The 21,725-nt window shown below is 36.5% G+C and overlaps 1 protein-coding gene across 1 annotated transcript; it reads right to left on the minus strand.

The window, feature by feature from the left end:
* Positions 1 to 11,528: 11,528 nt before the first annotated feature.
* On the minus strand, positions 11,529 to 21,125 carry LOC107830075 (actin-related protein 3). The gene is made up of 9 exons (XM_016657561.2): positions 20,772 to 21,125; positions 20,225 to 20,684; positions 15,329 to 15,475; positions 13,801 to 13,893; positions 13,425 to 13,544; positions 12,794 to 12,904; positions 12,524 to 12,649; positions 12,324 to 12,422; positions 11,529 to 12,158 (listed from the first exon to the last, which is right to left on the minus strand). The coding sequence occupies exons 1-9, from the start codon at positions 20,819 to 20,821 to the stop codon at positions 12,078 to 12,080; spliced, it is 1,287 nt and encodes a 428-aa protein (XP_016513047.1). The 5' UTR covers positions 20,822 to 21,125; the 3' UTR covers positions 11,529 to 12,077.
* Between the last annotated feature and the right edge of the window lie 600 nt (positions 21,126 to 21,725).

Raw genomic sequence — 21,725 nt, forward strand, 5'->3', positions numbered from 1 at the left:
CGCACTTAGCTTCGACCACCTCGGCCCCAAGGCTTTTAGCCAATTCAAGACCTGCAATCATGGCCTCATACTTGTCCTCATTGTTAGTCAATTTTACAGTTCTAATAGACTACCTAACTACATTTCCCGTAGGGGCTTCAACACAATACCGAGCCCGGACCTTTTTGCATTTGAGACACCATCTGTATAAAGGGTCCAAATTCCCAAGGTAATCCCCGAGGCTAACATTAATTCTCTTTCAACTTCGGGCACTAAGGCCGGCGTAAAGTCGGCCACGAAGTCGGCCAAAATTTGAGATTTTATGGTAGTTCGGGGTCGATACTCGATATCGTACTCGCTAATTTTGACGGCCCATTTGGCCAACCGGCCCGATAGCTCGGGCTTATGCATGATGTTCCTCAGTGGGTAAGAGGTTACGACACATATGGGGTGACATTGAAAGTACGGTTTCAACTTTCTGGAGGCGCTTAGCAAAGCGAGCGCCAATTATTTTAGGTGAGGATACCTTGTTTTGGCCTCGTCTAGAGTCCTACTGACATAGTAAATAGGGAATTGAGTACCTTCCTCTTCCCGGACTAAGACTCCGCTTACTGCCACCTCTGAAACTGCCAAGTAAAGGTACAGCTTCTCATCCGCCTTCGGAGTATGGAGCAAGGGGGGACTCGAGAGGTACCGCTTGACTTCTTCCAAAGCTTGTTGGCATTCCGGTGTCCAAGAAAAGTTATTCTTCTTTTTCAACAGCGAGAAGAATCGATGGCTTTTGTCCGAGGACCTCGATATGAACCGGCCCAAGGCGGCTATATGCCCAGTGAGTCTCTGGACGACCTTGATGTTGTCCACCTCAGTGATGTCTTCTATGGCTTTGATTTTGTCGGGATTGATCTCAATCCCTCAATTCGATACCATGAACACGAGGAATTTTCTAGATCCGACCCCGAATGCGCACTTTTCCAGGTTCAGCTTCATATTGTATTCCTTTAATATTTCGAAGGTTTCCTGTAAATGTTTCAAATGGTCCTCTGCTCGCAAGGACTTGACTAACATGTGGTCAATATAAACTTCCATCGATTTTCCTATATGTTCTTCGAACATCCGGTTTACTAGGCGTTGATAGGTGGCACCGGTGTTCTTTAATCCGAATGGCATTACATTATAACAATTGGTGCCAAATTTAGTGATAAAAGAAGTTTTTTCTTGATCGCCCGGGTCCATCCGAATTTCGTTGTACCCAGAATAGGCATCGAGAAAACTGAGTATCTCGTGCCCGGCAGTCGCGTCGATCATCCGATCGATGTTAGGCAAAGGAAAAGAATCTTTAGGGCATGCCTTGTTCAGATCCTTATAATCTACACACATTCTTAGCTTATTTCCTTTCTTAGGTACTACCACTACGTTGGCTAACAAGTCTGGGTACTTAACTTCCCGAATGGATCCTATTTTAAGGAGTTTAGATACCTCATCCTTGATGAAAGCGTGCTTGACTTCGTATTGCGGTCTCCTTTTTTGCTTAACAAGATGGAACTTCGGGTCCAAACTCAGCTTATGAGTGGTTACCTCCGACGGGATCCCTGTCATGTCAAGATGGGACCAAGCGAAATAATCTATGTTAGCGATAAGAAGTTCAATGAGTTTTTTCCTGAGCTCGGGAGTTAACCCCATGCCCAGGTATACCTTCCGGTCAGGCAAATGTTTGATCAATATGACTTGTTCCAGCTCCTCGACCGTTGATATGGTGGCATCGGAATCATCGGGAGCAATGAACGACCTGGGAACTCCATAATCATCCTCCTCACCTATTCCTCGGTCTTCTGGTTTGGTCGGGGCCGGTATCGATGATTTCTATTTAATTTCTTCCTTCCTGGTCAGTTTCGTGTTCTTTGATGTCGGGATCGCGGGCACTGGTATCACCTCGTCGACTGTGAACATTTCTTTTGCGGCCGGCTATTCTCTGTAGACCGTTTTGATTCCTCCTGGCATAGGGAACTTTAGTGCCTGGTGCAATGTTGAGGGTACTGCCCTTATGTTGTGAACCCATGGCCTTCCAAATAAGGCGTTATACCTCATGTCCCCTTCTATCACATAGAGTTTCGTATCTTGAATTTTCCCGGCGGTATTCACTGGCAAGGTTATTTCTCCCTTAGTAGTTCTGCATGCCATATTAAATCCCTTCAACACCCGGACCGCCGGTACTATTTGATCTTGTAACCCCAACTACTCGACGACCCTCGACCTGATGATGTTGGCCGAGCTGCCTGGATCACTCAAAACATGTTTCATTCGAGATTTGTTGATAAGGACGGATATCACCAGCGCATTATTATAAGGTTATATGATGCCTTCAGCATCCTCATCGCTGAACGAAATGGTTCCCTCCGGGATATAATCTCGGGTGCGTTTCTCCCTCGTAATGGATACTTTAGTGCGCTTTATCATCAGCCCCTGGGGGACATCGACCCCTCCAATGATCATGTTGATGACGTGCTGAGATTCTTCTTGCTCGATCTATTTGTTGGAGTCCCTGTTCCTGAAGTGGTTTTTGTCTCGATCACTCAAAAATTCTCGGAGATGCTCGTTATTGAACAACCGGGCGACCTCTTCTCTCAACTGTCGGCATTCCTCGATTCTGTGGCCATGAGTTTCATGATATATACATATCAGGTTAGGATCTCTCTGGTAGGGTCAGAGTGCAATGGTCGAGGCCACTTGGTCTCCTTGATGTGCCCAATGGGTGATATGATGTTGGCTGCATTAACGTTGAAGTTATACTCCGATAATCTTGGTGCTTTCCTTCCCCCGAGCGGCCTGTCGAAACCAGCTCATCAGACCTCAGCTATTGGGCCCTCGATCGCCTCTCTTTTCATTCCTTGTAGTGTTGTGCCCGGACCCATTTCCCCTTCGATCTGCATTATATGGTTGGTACCGATCTCGGACCGACCTTGATTCATGATCGACGACTCTCTTAGGCCTATCGCCGGTTCTGATAGGATAGACGAACCCAGAGGGGGCTCCGAGTTGGTCGTCCTCGACTTTAATTTTTGACTGGTACCTGTTGTGGACATCGGGTCAGGTTACCACCGGGTACTCCACCAAGTTTTGTTTCAGCTGCTGCGAAGCCAAGTATCTTCGGGGGTTACGTCCCTGAGTGAATGCCTTAATGGCCCAATCGTCCGCAACCGGAGGTAAGTCCATCCGTTCATTGAAATCTTGATACAAACTCCCTGAGCATCTCGTTATCCCTTAGCTTAACCTTGAAAAGATCTGATTTTCTGGTCTCGACCTTGATGGCCCCGGCATGAGCCTTTATAAAGACATCAGCGAGTATAGCAAACGAATCAATGGAATTTGGGGGCAAGTTGTGGTACCATATCATTTTCCCTTTTGACAGAGTTTTCCCGAACTTCTTTAATAACACTGACTCGATCTCGTCATTTTCCAAGTCGTTACCTTTGATGGCACACGTGTAGGAGGTCACATGCTTATTCGGATCCGTGCTTACGTTATATTTTGGAATAGGGCATACGAAAACTCTTCGGGATTGGATTCGGTGTTGCGCTTGGAGGAAAAGGCTTTTAGACAAATGTTTTGGAATCCGGGCCTTTCAGTATCGGGGGCGCTCCTGGAATTTGATCGACTTGGGAATTATATGTCTCCACCTTCTTGTTGTTAGCCTCAATTTTCCTTTCACCTGACTCAACCCGCTTCGTCAATGCTTCAAGCATTTTCATTACTTCAGGATTGGCACCGGGCTCAGTTTCACCCGACCTTTTGACGATCATCTCATTTCTTCGAGTGATTTCCCGGGATGGTTCGGGCTTAATTCTGCTGGGGGCGTGGCTTTGATTTTGCATTTGCGCTATCGCCGCCTGTTGAGCCTACAACATTTTGAATATCACTCGCAGACTAACTCTGTTGCCTTCGCTTTTGGGCTCTCCTTGTGCCGTTGGTCGGGTTCCTCCGCGAACTCTGTTCTCGGGGTTGGTAGGCAGGTTGGCGTCAATGGTCACATGTGAGTTAGCATCGATTGAGTCTACAACTGGGATGCCTTTGGGATCAGCAAGGGGCACCTCATTGCTAAGCACCGGATTGTTGTTTTCGCCATGATGGCCAAATTCTGCCTCGACGTTCAAGTGAGTAGACTGAGAATTTGACTTTTTTAAACTGACCTAAAATTGAGACCTTAAAGAACAAGCGTAAAATAGAGTGTATTATGGAGATTTGTGTCAAACCACCACTATTATCCTTGGTCCCACGGTGGGCGCCAAACTGTTTACCCTTAAAATGGATAATAATTAAATTTGTACTTGATTTTAAGAATATGTGGATTGATTCAACACAAGTAATCAAGAATGTGAGATAAACTAATTAAGGATGAGATAAATAACCAAACCAGTTGTGATGTTGATTCTGGGAAATAGTTTTTCCCTCGACTGGACCCTCGATTCGAAGCCAAACACGTATGAAGAACTATGATTATAATAAGAACCTTTCAATATCTAAAAGGTAGAGAAATAATTTTGTATTGTCTTGATATGCGTGTTACAATGTGTATTGAATGTAAAAGCTTCCCATCTATATAGTAAGAGAGTTTCATTCCTAGTACAACTCTAAAAAAGGTAAAACAATTCTCTTTTCTCGTCAGTTACTGATATGCTACCGACGTCGGGCGAGATTCATGCCGTGATATCCGGTTGAGTGTGGATATCACGGCTTTCTGTTAATCGTGTACAACCGTTCGTAGTACTTTCCGAGGTTTAGGAGCTAGCTCTGGGTTTGGGAGTGTTGTCTTGCCAGGCCCGGTGGCGAACACTCTGTTCGACCCTTGGTACGAGAAGTCCCTAGCTTCGATTCTGATCCCATGTAGTCATGTCTTCGCTTCGTTTGACCCACCGAAAAATCGGGATATATGTTACCTACCCGTATACAGTTTTGTTTTGAGATATCCTCCATGTTTGTGGAAGATGCAATGGGAGAGTCTCGTAAAATAGTGTCCTAATAATCAGTCAACTTAGCATGAATATCTTTAAAGAAAACTAGTACTTTTCTGGATCTTAGAGAGTCAGTGTTGCCTTTAAACTCAGAAGGAAGGCCATTGTAAACATGTAGTGCAATCTCATCATCATCCAAAGGTGTGTCGGTAGCAGCAAGTTGGTTAGCTAGATATGTTGGAGATAGGCTGTAATAGACTGAGTCCCTTTGGTTGAGACTCGCGAAGACTCATTAAACGGGGAGGAAGAGATAGGGGACTTTGTCACCCATTGAAATAGGAAATGAGAGAAGCTACTGTTACATCTTGTTTGAATGGTTGTTATGATATCGTATTATTACTTTAAAGACAATATTTGTTTTGATTGTTATTTAAATTTTATTGTATCGTATCATTAAATCCATCATTACGTAACTACAAAAAGTGTCGCTTTATGGAACGACCGATTTGGTGTGGTCGCGATGTTCCCTTATTTTTTCTCTTATCTTAACTTTTTATATTATTAAATAATCATATTTTATCATTTACCCTACCTTTTTATATAATAATTTTACCTCGTACCTTATTTTTTCTTTATATATTGTAAGTTTATTTTCATATTGTTGGTGCATAACATCATGAAATGACGAAAAATAATACAATCTATCCAAATATTGTATACATCAAAACGATATAGTAAAATATAATACAATAATGTACGGAATATTATGAAACGATACATAACAACCATCCAAACACGTTGTTAGGCTAAGATGGCTCTGACACCATAAAAGAGAGACAAATGCCTTTGGGCAAATCTAGCTTTGTTCCCTTATTTGTCCAGATTTACATAGGAATAAATACATAACGTGAATACAATGATTTACAGTGTGAATACAAAGATATATAAAGATTTCTTTGTATGCAAAGGAGTGATTTCAGGAATCATCAAAAATACTGTTGACTTTTCATCAAGGCTAAAATTATGCTATTGTTGATGGTAAACATCTGCTTCCTTTTATTTTTACTTTGCACTCCCCTTAAGAAATAACAAATGAAATATAAATTTTACCATAATATTCGTAATAATAATAATAATAATAATAATAATAATAATAATAATAATAATAATAATAATAATAATAATAATAATAATAATAATAATAATAATAATAATAATAATAATAATAATAATAATAATAATATAATAATAATAATAATAATAATAATAATAATAATAATAATAATAATAATAATAATAATAATAATAATAATAATAATAATAATAATAATAATAATAATAATAATAATAATAATAATAATAATAATAATAATAATAATAATAATAATAATAATAATAATAATAATAATAATAATAATAATAATAATAATAATAATAATAATAATAATAATAATAATAATAATAATAATAATAATAATAATAATAATAATAATAATAATAATAATAATAATAATAATAATAATAATAATAATAATAATAATAATAATAATAATAATAATAATAATAATAATAATAATAATAATAATAATAATAATAATAATAATAATAATAATAATAATAATAATAATAATAATAATAATAATAATAATAATAATAATAATAATAATAATAATAATAATAATAATAATAATAATAATAATAATAATAATAATAATAATAATAATAATAATAATAATAATAATAATAATAATAATAATAATAATAATAATAATAATAATAATAATAATAATAATAATAATAATAATAATAATAATAATAATAATAATAATAATAATAATAATAATAATAATAATAATAATAATAATAATAATAATAATAATAATAATAATAATAATAATAATAATAATAATAATAATAATAATAATAATAATAATAATAATAATAATAATAATAATAATAATAATAATAATAATAATAATAATAATAATAATAATAATAATAATAATAATAATAATAATAATAATAATAATAATAATAATAATAATAATAATAATAATAATAATAATAATAATAATAATAATAATAATAATAATAATAATAATAATAATAATAATAATAATAATAATAATAATAATAATAATAATAATAATAATAATAATAATAATAATAATAATAATAATAATAATAATAATAATAATAATAATAATAATAATAATAATAATAATAATAATAATAATAATAATAATAATAATAATAATAATAATAATAATAATAATAATAATAATAATAAAACTGCCCCAGGAACCCCACTTCCTCTCATCTTGTTGGGAAAGGTAAACACTAACTCTCTCTTCTTGTGGTCTCTTCGTTACTAAAAATAATGTAAAAATTGTATTGGCGTCCTATTTGAGCACACATTTAATCTGTACCCACTTTTTAAAATTATTTTAATTTATACTACTTTTTAAATAACTTCAGGCATTTTTCTCCTCTTTCTTCTTCTTCTTCTTCTTCTTCTTCTTCTTCTTCTTCTTCTTCTTCTTCTTCTTCTTCTTCTTCTTCTTCTTCTTATTATTATTATTATTATTATTATTATTATTATTATTATTATTATTATTATTATTATTATTATTATTATTATTATTATTATTATTATTATTATTATTATTATTATTATTATTATTATTATTATTATTATTATTGTGTACATATTGTGGCGCATGCTTAGAGTTTCTTCTTCTTCTTTTTCTTAATTGCAAAATGGGTTCGCTAGATTTATTGTTGTTTTGACAAATTGATGATTGGGGTTTGTTCTTGATTATATTTGGAGGTTATGTTTCAAATTTGAGCTCATTTGGAGTATATTTAGGTATTAAATTATATATTGGATTGTTAAAATTCGAAGAACAAATTTCTGTTTCTAGGCAATTTACAGTTCAGGCCTATTTGGCCTTAAGTGTATGAAAATGTTGGTTGAACTTAAAACCTTTTGGCCTTAAGTGCATCTGAAGTGTAATTTTTCACTTCAGACTTATTGACCTTAAGTGTAGGAAAATATTTGTTGCACATCAGACCTTTTGGCCTTAAGTGCATCTGAAGTGGTAGAATGATCACTGAAAATATCCTATTTACTGAAGAAATTATTCATAAAATAAAGAATGCCAAATCTGAAGGCAACATGATTATCAAACTTGATATGAAAAAAGCATATGACAGGGTCTCTTGGGATTTTTGGCCTGAAGTTCTAAGAAAGTTAGGTTTTTCAGAAGCATTTATTGATATTATTCTGAGACTAGTGACTAATGCTTGGTATTCTGTATTGATCAATGGTGTTAGAAAATGATTTTTTCACTCTACAATAGGTCTTAAACAGGGAGACCCCCTATCTCCTACTCTTTTTGTAATTACTGCAGAAATTCTTTCCAAGATGTTGAATAATCTTTTTCTAAAAAAAAAGTTCATTGGCTTTAACATGCCGGCTAATGCTCCTCAAATTAACCATTTAGCATATGTTGATAATGTAGTTAGTTTTACTTCTTGGGACAGGAGTTCGTTGAAGATGATGATGAGGCAACTAAGAAGATATGAAACAGTGTCTGGTCAGAAGATAAATACTGAGAAAAGTTATTTTCTCACAGTCCCTCATACTGACAGAAAGATCAGGAAGAACATAAAAAATATCATTGCTTTCAAACACAAGAACTTTTCCTTCACATACTTAGGAGTGCCTCTTTATGTTGGGAAAAAAAGATTTGTTATTTTGCTAACATAACTACTAAAATTCTGAAGAAAGCAGGTGAATGGCAGGAAAATCTACTGTCTTACGGAGGAAAGGCTGTTATTATTCAACAAATCCTTCAATCTCAAACTATGCACCTACTCGCAGCCATTGCACCTCCAAAAGAAGTTTTGAAACAGATTGAAAAATATTTGGCAGATTTCTTTTGGGGATATAGTGGTGGAAAAAAATATATCATTGGGTCTCTTGGAAGAACCTCTATTATCCTAAAGATGAAGGAGGAGCGGGATTTCAAAGCCTAAATGATATCACAACATCCTTTGCCATGAAAAGGTGGTGGAGGCTCAAAACTCATGATAACCTGTGGTCAAAGTTCATGAAGGCAAAATACTGCAAGAGAACTAGTATTGTAGCAAGGAAATGGTCTTCTGGTCAATCACAAAGCTGGAAGAAGATGGTGGAGATCAAGAAGTGTACTGAACCTCATATGATCTGGAGAATCAATAATGGGGAATCTATGTATTGGTGGGATAACTGGACTGGCATTGGTTCGCTTGCCCTTTTCAACTATGTTAGATTTAACTTGGGCAACATCCAAGTCAAGGAATTCTTAAACGGGAACAACTGGAACAATTCTAAACTTCAGGAATTGCTTCCTCCTAACCTACACTACTACATCAATCAGATTCAAATTTTTGACCGATAAAAGAACGACCAATGTTATGGGATGCCCAATTAAAATGGAGAATTTAGTTGTGTGTCAGCTAGAGATCCATAAGGCAGAAGAGAAGTGCTAATGATACCTTCAGGAATATTTGGCATAAAAGACTCCCTTTTAAGATCTTTTTCTTAAATTGGAGAATCTTGAAGAACAGACTTCCCCTGGATGACTCTATTAATAGATTTGGACAACAAGTAGTTTCCAAATGCTCCTGTTCTGTTCCTGCTAGCAATGAATCGTCCTTTCATCTATTTGTGCAAAGCCAATTTGCTACAAGTGTGTGGACTTTCTATGCTAACTATTTTGGAGTCAGGTATAATGTTGGTCATCTTAAGAATTTCATGTGGAGTTGGTGGAGTCAGGATACTGGCAATAAAATGCTTAACCTCGCTCTAAAGCTTATCCTCTCTCTAGTTTGCTACGAACTATGGAAAAGAAGGTGTGCTTCAAAGTATGGCCATGTGAATGTATCACTGAGAAAAGTCATTCATGAAATCTTTTTAAACCTGAAGATTGCTATTAGAAAAGATTATCAGCACTTGCCTCTGAACTCGAATTGGAATCAATTCTCTGAGATAGTGGAAAGGTTCAAGCCTAAGCTGACGAGTATCCCAGTCTATTGGTTAAAACCTCCTTCAACTAGATACAAATTGAATACGGATGGAAGTTCTATGATCACTGATAACAAGGGTGGAGCAGGAGGAGTACTTAGAGATCAGAGTGGTTCTATGATTATGGCTTTCTCTGTCTCCATGATCTTTTGCTCTAATAATATGGCTGAGATTCAAGCAGCAAACTTTGGATTGCAATGGTGCATGAATAATTATTTCAACATCATCATATTAGAATTGGACTCTAAGATAGTGGTTGACATGATCAAAGGGTCTAGTAAACCTTTCTCGAAGTTGCAATACTGGATCACTAGAATTCGGGACAAGATGGCGCATCTTAATGCTAAAGTTTCTCACTGCTTCAGGGAAGCTAACATGACTGCTGATGCCTTGGCAAAATTTGGTGCTATTGAAGATTCTTCCAGAATCTTCACAAATACTAGTGAACTTCCTCGAGCTGCTAGAGGAAGTTATATTATGGATATGATTGGTTTACCAAATTTTAGAATCAGATCCCATAAAAAGGGTATAGGTTAAGGTCTTTGAATATATAAGGATTCTCACGGAATAGAGAATCCTTATTTGAGAGCTAATTTGTTTTTTAGGGCAACCCCTGATTGTCCACACCCCCATCCTTGTATTCCTTTTTTGCTTGTATTATTAGAGGTAAGGTTTTTGGCCCCCCCTCCTATGTAATCTTGTTCGATAATAAAATACAAGGTAGGGATTTAAATAATAAAAAAAAAAGTATAATTTTTCACTTCAAACTTATTGGTCTTAAGTGCATGTAACCATTGGTTACACTTCAGACCTATTTGGCCTTAAGTGCATCTGAAGTGCAATTTTTCACTTCAGACTTATTGGCCTTAAGTGTAGGAAAATGTTTGTTGCACTTCAGACCTTTGGCCTTTAGTGCATCTGAAGTGCAATTTTTCACTTCAGACTTGTTGGCCTTAAGTGCATGAAACTATTAGTTGCACTTTAGACCTATTTGGTCTTAAGTGCATTTAAGTGCAATTTTTCACTTCAGACTAATTCTTTTTTAACTTCAAACCCGATAAGTCTGAAGTTGATCGTAAAGTGGGTAGGCTTGCAAATGTTTTTGCAAAGTGGGTATAGATTCAATTGTGACCCCAAAATTGGGTATAAAGGCAAAAGCCCGTCTAAACCTATATACCTATAGACCCAATGTGTCGGAAAATTACTTTCGCATGTCAAAGATATGAAATATTTCTCGAGAGGGTGAGATGCTTCTTCCAAAGTATCTTTTTCAACTCCTCTAAATTGTCAAAGAATTACAAAGTACACAAGTCCATCAAGAAAGGAGTGGGGAAAAAACACCTTTTATTAGGCCTCCGTAGTAACAACAAACAAAACAATTTTTCTTTAACTGCTTAGGAAAACCCAAACTGAAATCTTTCCATCAAGACTTACCAAAAGCTAAGAGTAATGAAACGGACTTTTAAAAAAACGACTTATAAAAGCTCTGAAATGCAGATTAAATTGCACTGGACAAAATGACTAGGATACAATACCAAAAAAAAATGGCAATTCATTAGTGAAAACCAAATATACAGGTACAGCTGTAATGATTAGAATACATCTACAGAAAAAACGAGCTTCCGCGTGATTCTACAATCCTTCAAATATAATTGAAAAACAAAAATCTACCTGCATTTCTTTGAAGCTTATTATCTTGGCTTCTTAACAAAATAATTGGTAAATCCCTAGATTGAGCTGAACACTGAGAAAATAACATTCAGCTCAGTAAATGTCTTCTAACCAATCTGTGAAACCATCTGCCAAATGGAAGTGCCAACAAATCCTGCCGATAACAGCAATTTCCCCCCAGGCCAGACCACGTGCAGCTCATGGAGAAAAATACAAGAACACCATTCTGTTACAGCTCAATCCATCAAAGTATATTCCACACAGCCTCCAACCCGTTAACATAACTGAAGGTGCCCGCAGATGTAGGATTTCAACTTGGAGCTTAACAAGGATGGAAGGATCGAGCTCGTCGAATCTGAACATCTTGAGAATAAGTGCCTTAACAATCATCAGTTGGGATTGGTTCAATATCAATACATTCCCTTAAATACAGGGTTTGTGCGGCATATGCTAGCTCCATATTCCTCGTATTCTGTCTTTGTATGGCAAGCCTAACATAAAAAGAAAACAATTGGTCATCCAAAAAGAGATTTAAATTCTCCTACTCCAATGGAATACATAAACCAGCAAATTACACGGATTAAGTTCATTTTCCGTAATTAATTACAATAAAAAAAAATTAAAAGAAAAGAGTAGAAACTGAAGGATAAACATACCGCAAAAAATTCCGGAGTTGAAGCTAGTACAGAACCTCCAAACCAAACTGCATATCTCTGGATAGGATTGCTGACAACATTCACTTCAACTGGTTGTGCCTGAGTTTAAAATTTCAGCAATCAAGCAACCTTGATATATTGGAGACAATATTTATTTGTCACCTAAAATTCAGGCAAGAATGAGAGGGAAAAACGCTTACTTTGACATTTCCACCTAACCGAGCATCTGATGCAGGAACACGGTCATCCACAATCTTCTTGAGATCTCGCTGCAATCTTCTATGGAAGTCTTTGAACATGGTTGATCCTCCGGATAGAACAATATTCTGAATTTCCAAAAGTGTAGAATGCATCACACTCACATTGAAGAGGATGTTCATACACGACTTCAGTTCATTCGAGATATGAGGAACCTTTTGTTGATCTGAATCACTAGAGAATAGTTCTATGGAATTCAGTAACAAAATTACCTTATATAAAGCTCTTCTTGTGTCAATTGGTGCAGACTGGATACATTTGTCAATCACATCAGGTAAAGGGGTCGTAAAATCACTATTATAGATCTCAGGATTGAAGAAAACCTGTGAACACAAACAAAACTTAAAATCTGAAGCTAATCACCATGAAAATTCTCCTATTTTTACCCAGCTATATGTTGATTAAAGCCCAAAGCTCCTTTTTGTTCCTTTTAATTTCTCCCATCCCCTCAGTGGTTCCCAGATTATCACCCTGCATGACTCGAGCACCATATCGGTAGGTCGGAGGTCAAGAGGCTTACCCCAAAATCTTAACATGAATAAATATATCTTACAAGAGACTAGAAGTCAAATGAGCATGAAAACTAGATTTTTTTAATTTACGTAGGTCTTTTCTGTTAAATTAGGGTTTAGAAAAAGAGATACACTTCATGCAGAAAAAGCAGGGTTTGAGCTGTACATTTCTGGACAATTCAAGAGATTTGGGTAAACATGAAGTAGACAATGCTAATTCATTGACCCAGCATCTTGTATAACCTCAACTCCAGTAGGCTTAAAAAGCACATTGAAAGTAAAACTTTAGAGCTCAAAAGATTCAGAAAATTGAAGGTAGAGGACAACAAACCTCAGGACCAAGAAATCGCTCATAGCCAACATCACATGAATATGGTGCTCCTGTCTTTGGTTTTGTACCTCTCCATTGCTTGATGTACTTCCCTGGCTCTTTATCATGCTTATTAAACTCCTGAAATCATTTGATAATAAGGACCTATTACAAGCAAAAACCAGTTGTAACCTCTAGTCTCAAATGCAAAAGAGGATTCTGAGGAGTTAAAATCTTGGGATAAGTGGCTTGCCCTAACTCAAGCAAACATAGAATAGATAAGTCAAGTTTGAGCACTGGATGGATTCTCAGAAAGAACTTCAAACTTTTTTTAAACTACTCTTTCAACTTATTCATTTTTACTCCTCTTGTATGGGCCCATACAAATAGATAATACCTTCACAATGTCAGAACAAGTATAGCAATACATTTCCTTCACTTTTCGTGCTACTTCAAAGGAATCCTCTGCTGGTACATGCTCTCCTCTTTCCTATATTTAACAAAATAAAAATAAATTTAATCTTTTGAAGGTTGATTGAACAATCAGATACCCTCTCGAAACTCAAAGCTAGGCATCATCCACCCAAGATGCTCACTAAGCCATAGGTATTTTAAGATCTCCTACACGTTAAGGACATTTGATAATTGGGTAAACAGGAGGTAAAAGAGATTGATATCATAAACGAAATAACCTTAAGTGGTACTTCTCAATTCGAGCAACTATGATCTGAGTACTGGAGAATAAATGCTGGATAATAAAATTTTGCATGACAAGCAATAGGAGGAACAATCATAAAATGTCTAATGTTATTTACCCTCCAATAACTGCTTTACTAAATAGCCAACATTAAACTCATAAAAATATCTTATTTAGGTGGTGTTTGGACTAGAAACCAGTTCGGATTTGTTTTTCTTTTCATCTCTTTTCTTTTTTTCTTTTTTTTGGGGAGGGGTGGGGTTAACGCTATTTGAATTGATTTGGAGAAATTGGTTTCGTGTGTCTTAAGAATTGTTTTTGGCTGTTATTTGTTTTCAGGGTGAAAACACTGCTTTACAGAAAATGAAAATAATATTTGCTTGTTTTATTTTGCTAACTTAATAATTAATGAAAAGAAAACACAACACATAACACATATATCACAATAACATCAATTGTTGTTTATTTTGTTTCATAAAATAAATAGGCACTAAGAAACTTTGCAACGGCAGTATTCAGAAGAAGATACTTCAGTAGGGAAAGGTCTCTACGCAAAAGAAAAGGAAAGTACTACAATTTTCAGATAAAATGTTTTGTGCAACGATTTAAAAAGAACTCCTTCAAACGTAAATGTTGCGCCCAAATCTTGATTATCCATGAGGGTTGTGAATATCAGATAACAGAAGCAAATGAGAAAATAAAGTAAACCAAAAATAACCCTGCTGGATAATGATTGTGATCAAGATTAATCCTGCCAGTAATAAACTCAGTTCCATTGTCCAGGTACAGAATCTTCAGATGCTTCATTTGGTTTCCAAGAATGTTCAAGGCAAGAAGGGGGGACCAAATTTATTACCTGTTCCATCCCAACGTAATGATGAAACGGCTGAAACTAGGTATTGCTACTATCAGTATACTCATTTGAACCAGAGGCTTGTGTGCTACAGGAGATAGTTCCCCTTCTACCAATTAAAGAATGTGAAAACTACTCCATGTCCTTGTTTCATCTCTTGGATAGTTGCAACTTTAAGGGATTTCTAATAGCAATAACATTGAGACACAATTCAGGATATCACAATCCTATGTTGTTCATCCAACCCGATAGATTAGTAACAGTCAAGGAAAAGTAGTGAACATGCATTTTTTAATTATTAGCGACACATATTTCTATTCAACCACATTATGGAAATGTTGTACTAAAGTCATAAAGAGACAAGAACTGATATACCTTCATGAGCTGCTGAATGAAAAGAGTAACATCTTTCCCAGCAACGGGGATTGACTTAATGCTACTCCCAATAACATAACCTTCAGCAACAGGTACAACATGGGTAGCACCATCTCCAACATCCACTACGACTCCAGTCATCTCACACTAAAGAAAAAACATATAATAACAATTACAAGAAATGTCAAATTGGTAGACCACAACTGTTAACTTCAGTTTCTGGGACAATGGTATGCAAGTCACTTATGATCAAAAAGAAGACAACAGATAAACAGGATATTATATCAAGCAAGCAATGGACATACCAAATAAAGCTTGTCATGCAACTCAGTACTTTCTCTCTCCATATGCAATGTTCATTTTCCCATTTTTCTACTAGAAAAGAAAAGAATGAAGATACAAGGTTGGAACAGACTCCTTGACCCTTACTTTTTTTTTTTTCCTTTGCGCTCCCCAGACCCCACGATGTGGGATAATACTGGGTATGTTGTTGTTGTTTATTCTGATAAGGTCGTTGAAAGTGCATATAGGAGTAGACGAACTTCAACAAGAATGAGTTTTCATTTTAAGGAAATCAATGATTGATGGTGTCCTTACAATCAGAATACTACCTTGCGTGACAATTTCTCTGGAATGTACTCTGGTTTTCCGGAAAACTCATATTTGTTTGTAGGCTTGTCGCATTTGCTGAAGATACATGCTTTTAGGAAAGGTAAAAGGCATATTTGTTTGTAGGCTTGTCACATTTCCTGAAGATACATGCTTTTAGGAAAGGTAAAGGGCATACGCACTGGACATGCTATAGTACAGTGCAGCTGAGCCAAGCCAGCCGACAACTTGCTCGACCTCACTTGCTTTGACATGAAAGCGACTCAATTTTGTCAAGCTGAAGTGGCATGCAGATAACTCTTTAAGTTCCTAATAAATTCCAATTTATTCACTCTGTCCAACATGACACAATATTCAGGATGTCCTAAGTTGTTTGACACGCTTTTACAATGATGATGACAATATTTTTTGAGATATACAATGATGACACAATTTTTGCACTAGGTAATAAATACCACTATAGATACCACTGATTCATACCCAATTGATAAGTTTTATCCAAAAAAAAATTTTGATACAACAACAACAAACCCAGTGTAATCCCACAAGTGGGGTCTGGGAAGGGTAGTATGTATGCAGATCTTACCCCTACCTTATAAAGGTAGAGAGGCTGTTTCGGATAAGATAAGTAAAATAAGTTTTATCCAAATTCAACAATGAGTAAAATTTTTAAGTAAATATGATTTTCATATACGCCGATAAACCTAACATTTTTTATCTACTATTACAAACAAAATTATAAGTGTTTATCAAAAAAACATAATTTATAAGTCAATCTAACCTCTTAACTCTTTTATGGGGTATCAAACTATGTCACTGAAAAGGAAATATGTATTTTCTCCAACACGTCACTCCTATATCACCTTCTTCCCTCATATTCTACAACTAAAACCACACTTTCGATCTATCACTAGAGTCAGGGTGTCCTTAACCAGTTGAAGTAAACTAGTAAGTCCCAGTAAGCTCAACTCAGACCAACCAATCAAAAAAGCAGCTAAACACAAAAATACAGCTACCTAATTAATTCTTCTGACATGCCAAACCAAGTACCATAAGGCAACCGAAATCTCCAAACACCACAATCTCCTATCCCAACCATCTCCAGTGACTAAAACCAAGAGAAAAAGGAATTAAGGAAAAAAGAAATGGGGGAAGGGGATATCTAGAGGGACAATTCAACTCAAGATGCAAGATAAGCTTTCTAGGGCTTTCATACAATAGTTACTTTGATTGTGGCCTCACTCAGATGGTTGGGGCACGTGCGGAGGAGAAGCCTAGATGTCCCGGTTAGGAGGTGTGAGCGTTTGGTTTTGGCAGGCGTGAGAAGAGGTAGAGGGCGGTCTAAGAAGTATTGGGGCGTGGTGATCATGTAGGACATGGCGCGACTTCAGATCTCCGAGGACATGGCTCCTGATAGGAAGGTGTGGAGGTCGAGCATTAGGGTTGAAGGGTAGGGGTAGTCGAGCGTTTTTCTTCTTTATTCCGGGGGTGGGGCTAGTCTGATAGTGTTTTATCTTGGAATGCTAGTGGAGTATGTTGTGTTCACATTATTTTCCCGTTTTCATAGTATTGTGTAACTAGTACCGGTTTTTGTTATTGCCGTTCCACCTATTTTTTGTCTCTTACAATGTTGTTATTATCTCTCTGGTTGCTGCTGCTGGTAATGATCTATTGTCTCTGTTCGTTTTTTTAGTCGAGGGTCTCCCAGAAACAACCTCTGTACTCCTTCGGGATAGGGGTAAGGTCTGCGTACACTCTACTCTCCCCAGATCCCACTTGGTGGGATTTTACTAGGTTGTTGTTGTTGTTGATTGTAGCCTCAATGATTCATTTATTATTCTTCTACGTTGATTACATAATTGTGGAATTTTCTCTCCAACAACAACAACATACCCAGTATTATCTCACACTGTGGGGTATGGGGAGGGTAGTGTGTACGCAGACCTTACCCCTACCTTGTGAGGATAGAGAGGTTGTTTCCAATAGACCCTCTGCTCAGGAAAGCATAAGCACCACATTAATGAAAATATAGACAAAAAGGGACAGTACCAAAAAGCCATATAAAAGCAGAATAAACAACAAGATAGTAAAGTGATCAACAATGAAAGAAAACAACGGTTAGTCATAAAAACCTACTACCAATAGAAAGCGAGACTGCGTGTCAATACGACTATTATGAACACTCTAGACTACCTACTCTACTACCCTAATTCTCGACCTCCATACCTTCCTATCAAGGGTCAAAATGGAATTTTCTCTCCACTTTCGATAAAATCAGTATTTTTATAATTGAAAAGGAAACTTCCCGCATACAAGGTCTATACAAAAAGTAAAGGCTATACATAGAAGAAACCAATCATCTATACCGATTTGGATATATGGGGAAGTTTTCTCTTTCTGTGCAGTTTTTGTCCTTATCAAAAAAAACGAAGAGGTAAAGATTCTAACTGGGAAGATACATACTTTCCACCTTAAAATTATCCCGCACATACCAAAACTTGGGGGCAACCTTTTGCCCCCCTAGTCTTGTTAAAAGTGAGTCTAATACCCAATTGCAACCCAAAAAAAAACCAATATTGTCGTAGGCGGTGTTCTACATGCTCCACCACGTCAAATGCTACGCTAGAGGCTCGTCGAACGCCACTTAGCTTTAATCTTTTCACTCCTTTTTTCTATTTCCCTCTTTTTCCCCCTCATTTTTTACTTCTTTTCCAAACTTCTTTTCTAATTTCATCTTCCACGTAAGAAGATAGGAGTTTAGCGATTGCCGGAAAACATTGTCTGCGAACCCTCAATCTTCAACCTTTCCTCCTCTATCTTTCCCTCCCTCTTCCCGTAATCCAAAACTTTGCCCCATCATCGCTTCATCTCTCTTTCACCCTCTCGTTTTCCCTCCCCCTCTCCCAAGATTCGAAATGCACATTATCTAAAAAGATCTTAAATACACTTTAGTCTGTCCCTAACAATTTTACATCTTTTCTTTCAAAGAAGGTTTTTTTTAAGGTGCTACTCCACAATATCACTTTAAATATGACAATTAATCGACTACACCTTAAACCCAAGCAAGTCAAATATGACATAATATTTTTAATATTAGCTATTCTTTACATCAACTAATGATTACAAACAGATTGGATTTTATGAATAATTAATTTTCTTTTCACAGTTAAAAGTTTTTAAACCTGAGTACAGTGAAATGGGGATATTTTTAGATTGCGTCTGTTTAAGTGTTCTGAAAACTTGCAAAAGTGTTTGTTTGGTGAAATGTTTCCAAAATTTGCGTCAAGAGTTAGCTTTTTTTTTTTCCTTTTGAAGATTTTGAAAAAAATAAAAAGTTAACTTTTTTTGCAAGTTCATGAATAAAAATTGACCAAACAAACATCTTTCAACAAACTACTTGCAATATTGTTTTGCAGTTCTCCAAAGACTCTAACAAACCCAACATTACTAATCTCAAATGTTGCATAAGAGCTTGAAAGAAGCCTCTCATGGCTCTTTTTAGACGCTTGTGAAGAACCAAAAAGGGTTAGAATTAAGAAACATTATAAAAGAAAAGGAGTCCATCTCCCTTATTCCTCCTCTTCTCCTTCTTGTTCACCCCACAAGACTCCTTTTTTCTCCATCTCTATTTTCTTCTTCTACTTCGTAACACCACCCGACACCCCACAATGCCAGCCCAAGACCGCTCACTCCCAGTGAGTCTCCTCACACACCCCTTCCAGATACTATTTTTCCCTTATAGCTTCTTCTCCTCCTCTTTTCCCCCAGCCCCTCCAACCAGAAACTCTTCTTCTCCTTTCATCTCTGTCCTTCATTTTTCAATTTCATTTGGTCCTTTTTCTCCTCCTTTCTCCTCCTCCTAGTCACCTCCTGTCATCCATGTGTCATCCACTCCCAATAACAGCTCGAAACTCCAGTCAAACCATCACACCAGACACATATCCTCCTCTGCACATTCTCTCATAACATAGGCAACAATCTGAACTTCGAGAAACACAACAAGCTTTACACTATGCACATCAATTTGGTCACTCCCCTAAATCTTTTTATCAATAAAAGTGGCATCATTGAAGTTAGTCCTTATATTGTGAAAAACTAGAGCAAATAATGGACAATTGAAGAATCCAAGCTATCATCTATTACACAGTAATACTCTAGACAAAACAAAGCTACTTGCGAAGCTATAATAGATCATAAAAATGTTAATACCATAAAATATCCAACCCCACATATCATCAAAATCCCAAAAATAAACCACGACAAAGTTCTTAAAGCTAGGCTGCCAACCTTAGATGCTGTGTACCCAGCTGCCAGAGCAAGAACCGGCTGCACAGCTATATAAAGTCCCGGAACATTGAAAGTCTCAAACATAATTTCACCAGTATATTCTCGGTTCTCTGGTGCAGTCATAGGGCTTTCAGTCAACAGAAAATAGTGATCCTCAGGGTCACAGCGCAGATAATTGAATATACACTGCTGCCAGAACCGCTCCATTGCATCCCAGTTATCAACCTGTCCATGTTTAATAGGATAGCTAAGATTGTAAGTGCTACTAGATTTAGATCTACTCAATGCCTCTTCCCCAATAAAGAAATCAAGATCAGCCATAACTCCTGCACTGTACTGAGCTAAGTTGCTGCTCTTAGTCAAAGCTCGAGGCTGATTGATAAATGATTCGTTAACAGCGACAACTGTAGGCAGTATGAAAGATGGTTCAACATTTCCAGCAAAACCCATTTTTGTATACCTGAAAATAAGAGAGAAAAACAAAGTTTTGGAATCAAAATGTCGTTGAGGAATTTTATCAAACAGGTGGAGGATAATGATATAATACCCGGTTCCATTGTCAATGACTACAGCTGGGCGAGAGGTAGAAGGGTCCATAATGAATTCAAGAAGGAATACGAAAGGTTGAATGTGCTGTGATGGATCTGCAGTTGAGATCCAAAGAAGGGTTTAAAGGGGATGATCATGGTCGTAAAGGTTTCAATTCGTCCATTTTTTTCATAGAATAAGGTGAAGAAAGAGTTTGGAATTCATCAAAGTGATCATCGTCTAGTAACGTATGGGAATCAGCCGTTCTTCAATATTGCCTTTTCTGGATTGAATATGGATTCCTTTCTTAGCAATCAAACAAAATGTTTTCAAGTCTTTATCGGTTGTTTGCTTGGCTTTACTTTCGTCCCCGGCAGGTGGGGCTTCTTAGGAGTAATATATAGATGTTCCACATTGGCTGCTTTCGCACCGTTGGGATATGGACATATGGTAAACTACTAGACTCCATGTGGATCCTAAAGTGTTATGGTCGGCCACGGTACGGCTGTCCAATTTAGAAATTGATTCTCTTTTTGAGAAACGGGAATACTAATATTAGTACTACTGCGAACCAATCATATTATATGTCATAGAGATGCCACTTAGCACATTTTGGTTACCAAGTTTAACCAACTTAGTATATATATTATCCGAAATAAACCTAACAAAATGTGTTCCACCTTTGTATGCTAGGAACTGGTTTTCAACAAAATATGGTGGGACTGCAAAATTCGTGACTTGATTTAATTTGGACTGCTTGGAAGCTTCCTTTGCCAAACTGTGAGATACTTGATTTACTTGCCTAAAGATATGTCTGACCACCTGTAACGACCTGACCGGTTGTTTTGAGCTTTAAGGTTCCGTTCAGTGGTTCGAGATCTTGAGTAGCTTCCTATTGTGTGTTATGACTTGCGTGCATGGTCGGATTTGAATTTCAGATGTTTCGGGATGAATTCGGATGAGTGTTTCTCAC

Source organism: Nicotiana tabacum, chromosome 12, assembly GCF_000715075.1.
Source record: "Nicotiana tabacum cultivar K326 chromosome 12, ASM71507v2, whole genome shotgun sequence".
NCBI lineage: Eukaryota > Viridiplantae > Streptophyta > Magnoliopsida > Solanales > Solanaceae > Nicotiana > Nicotiana tabacum.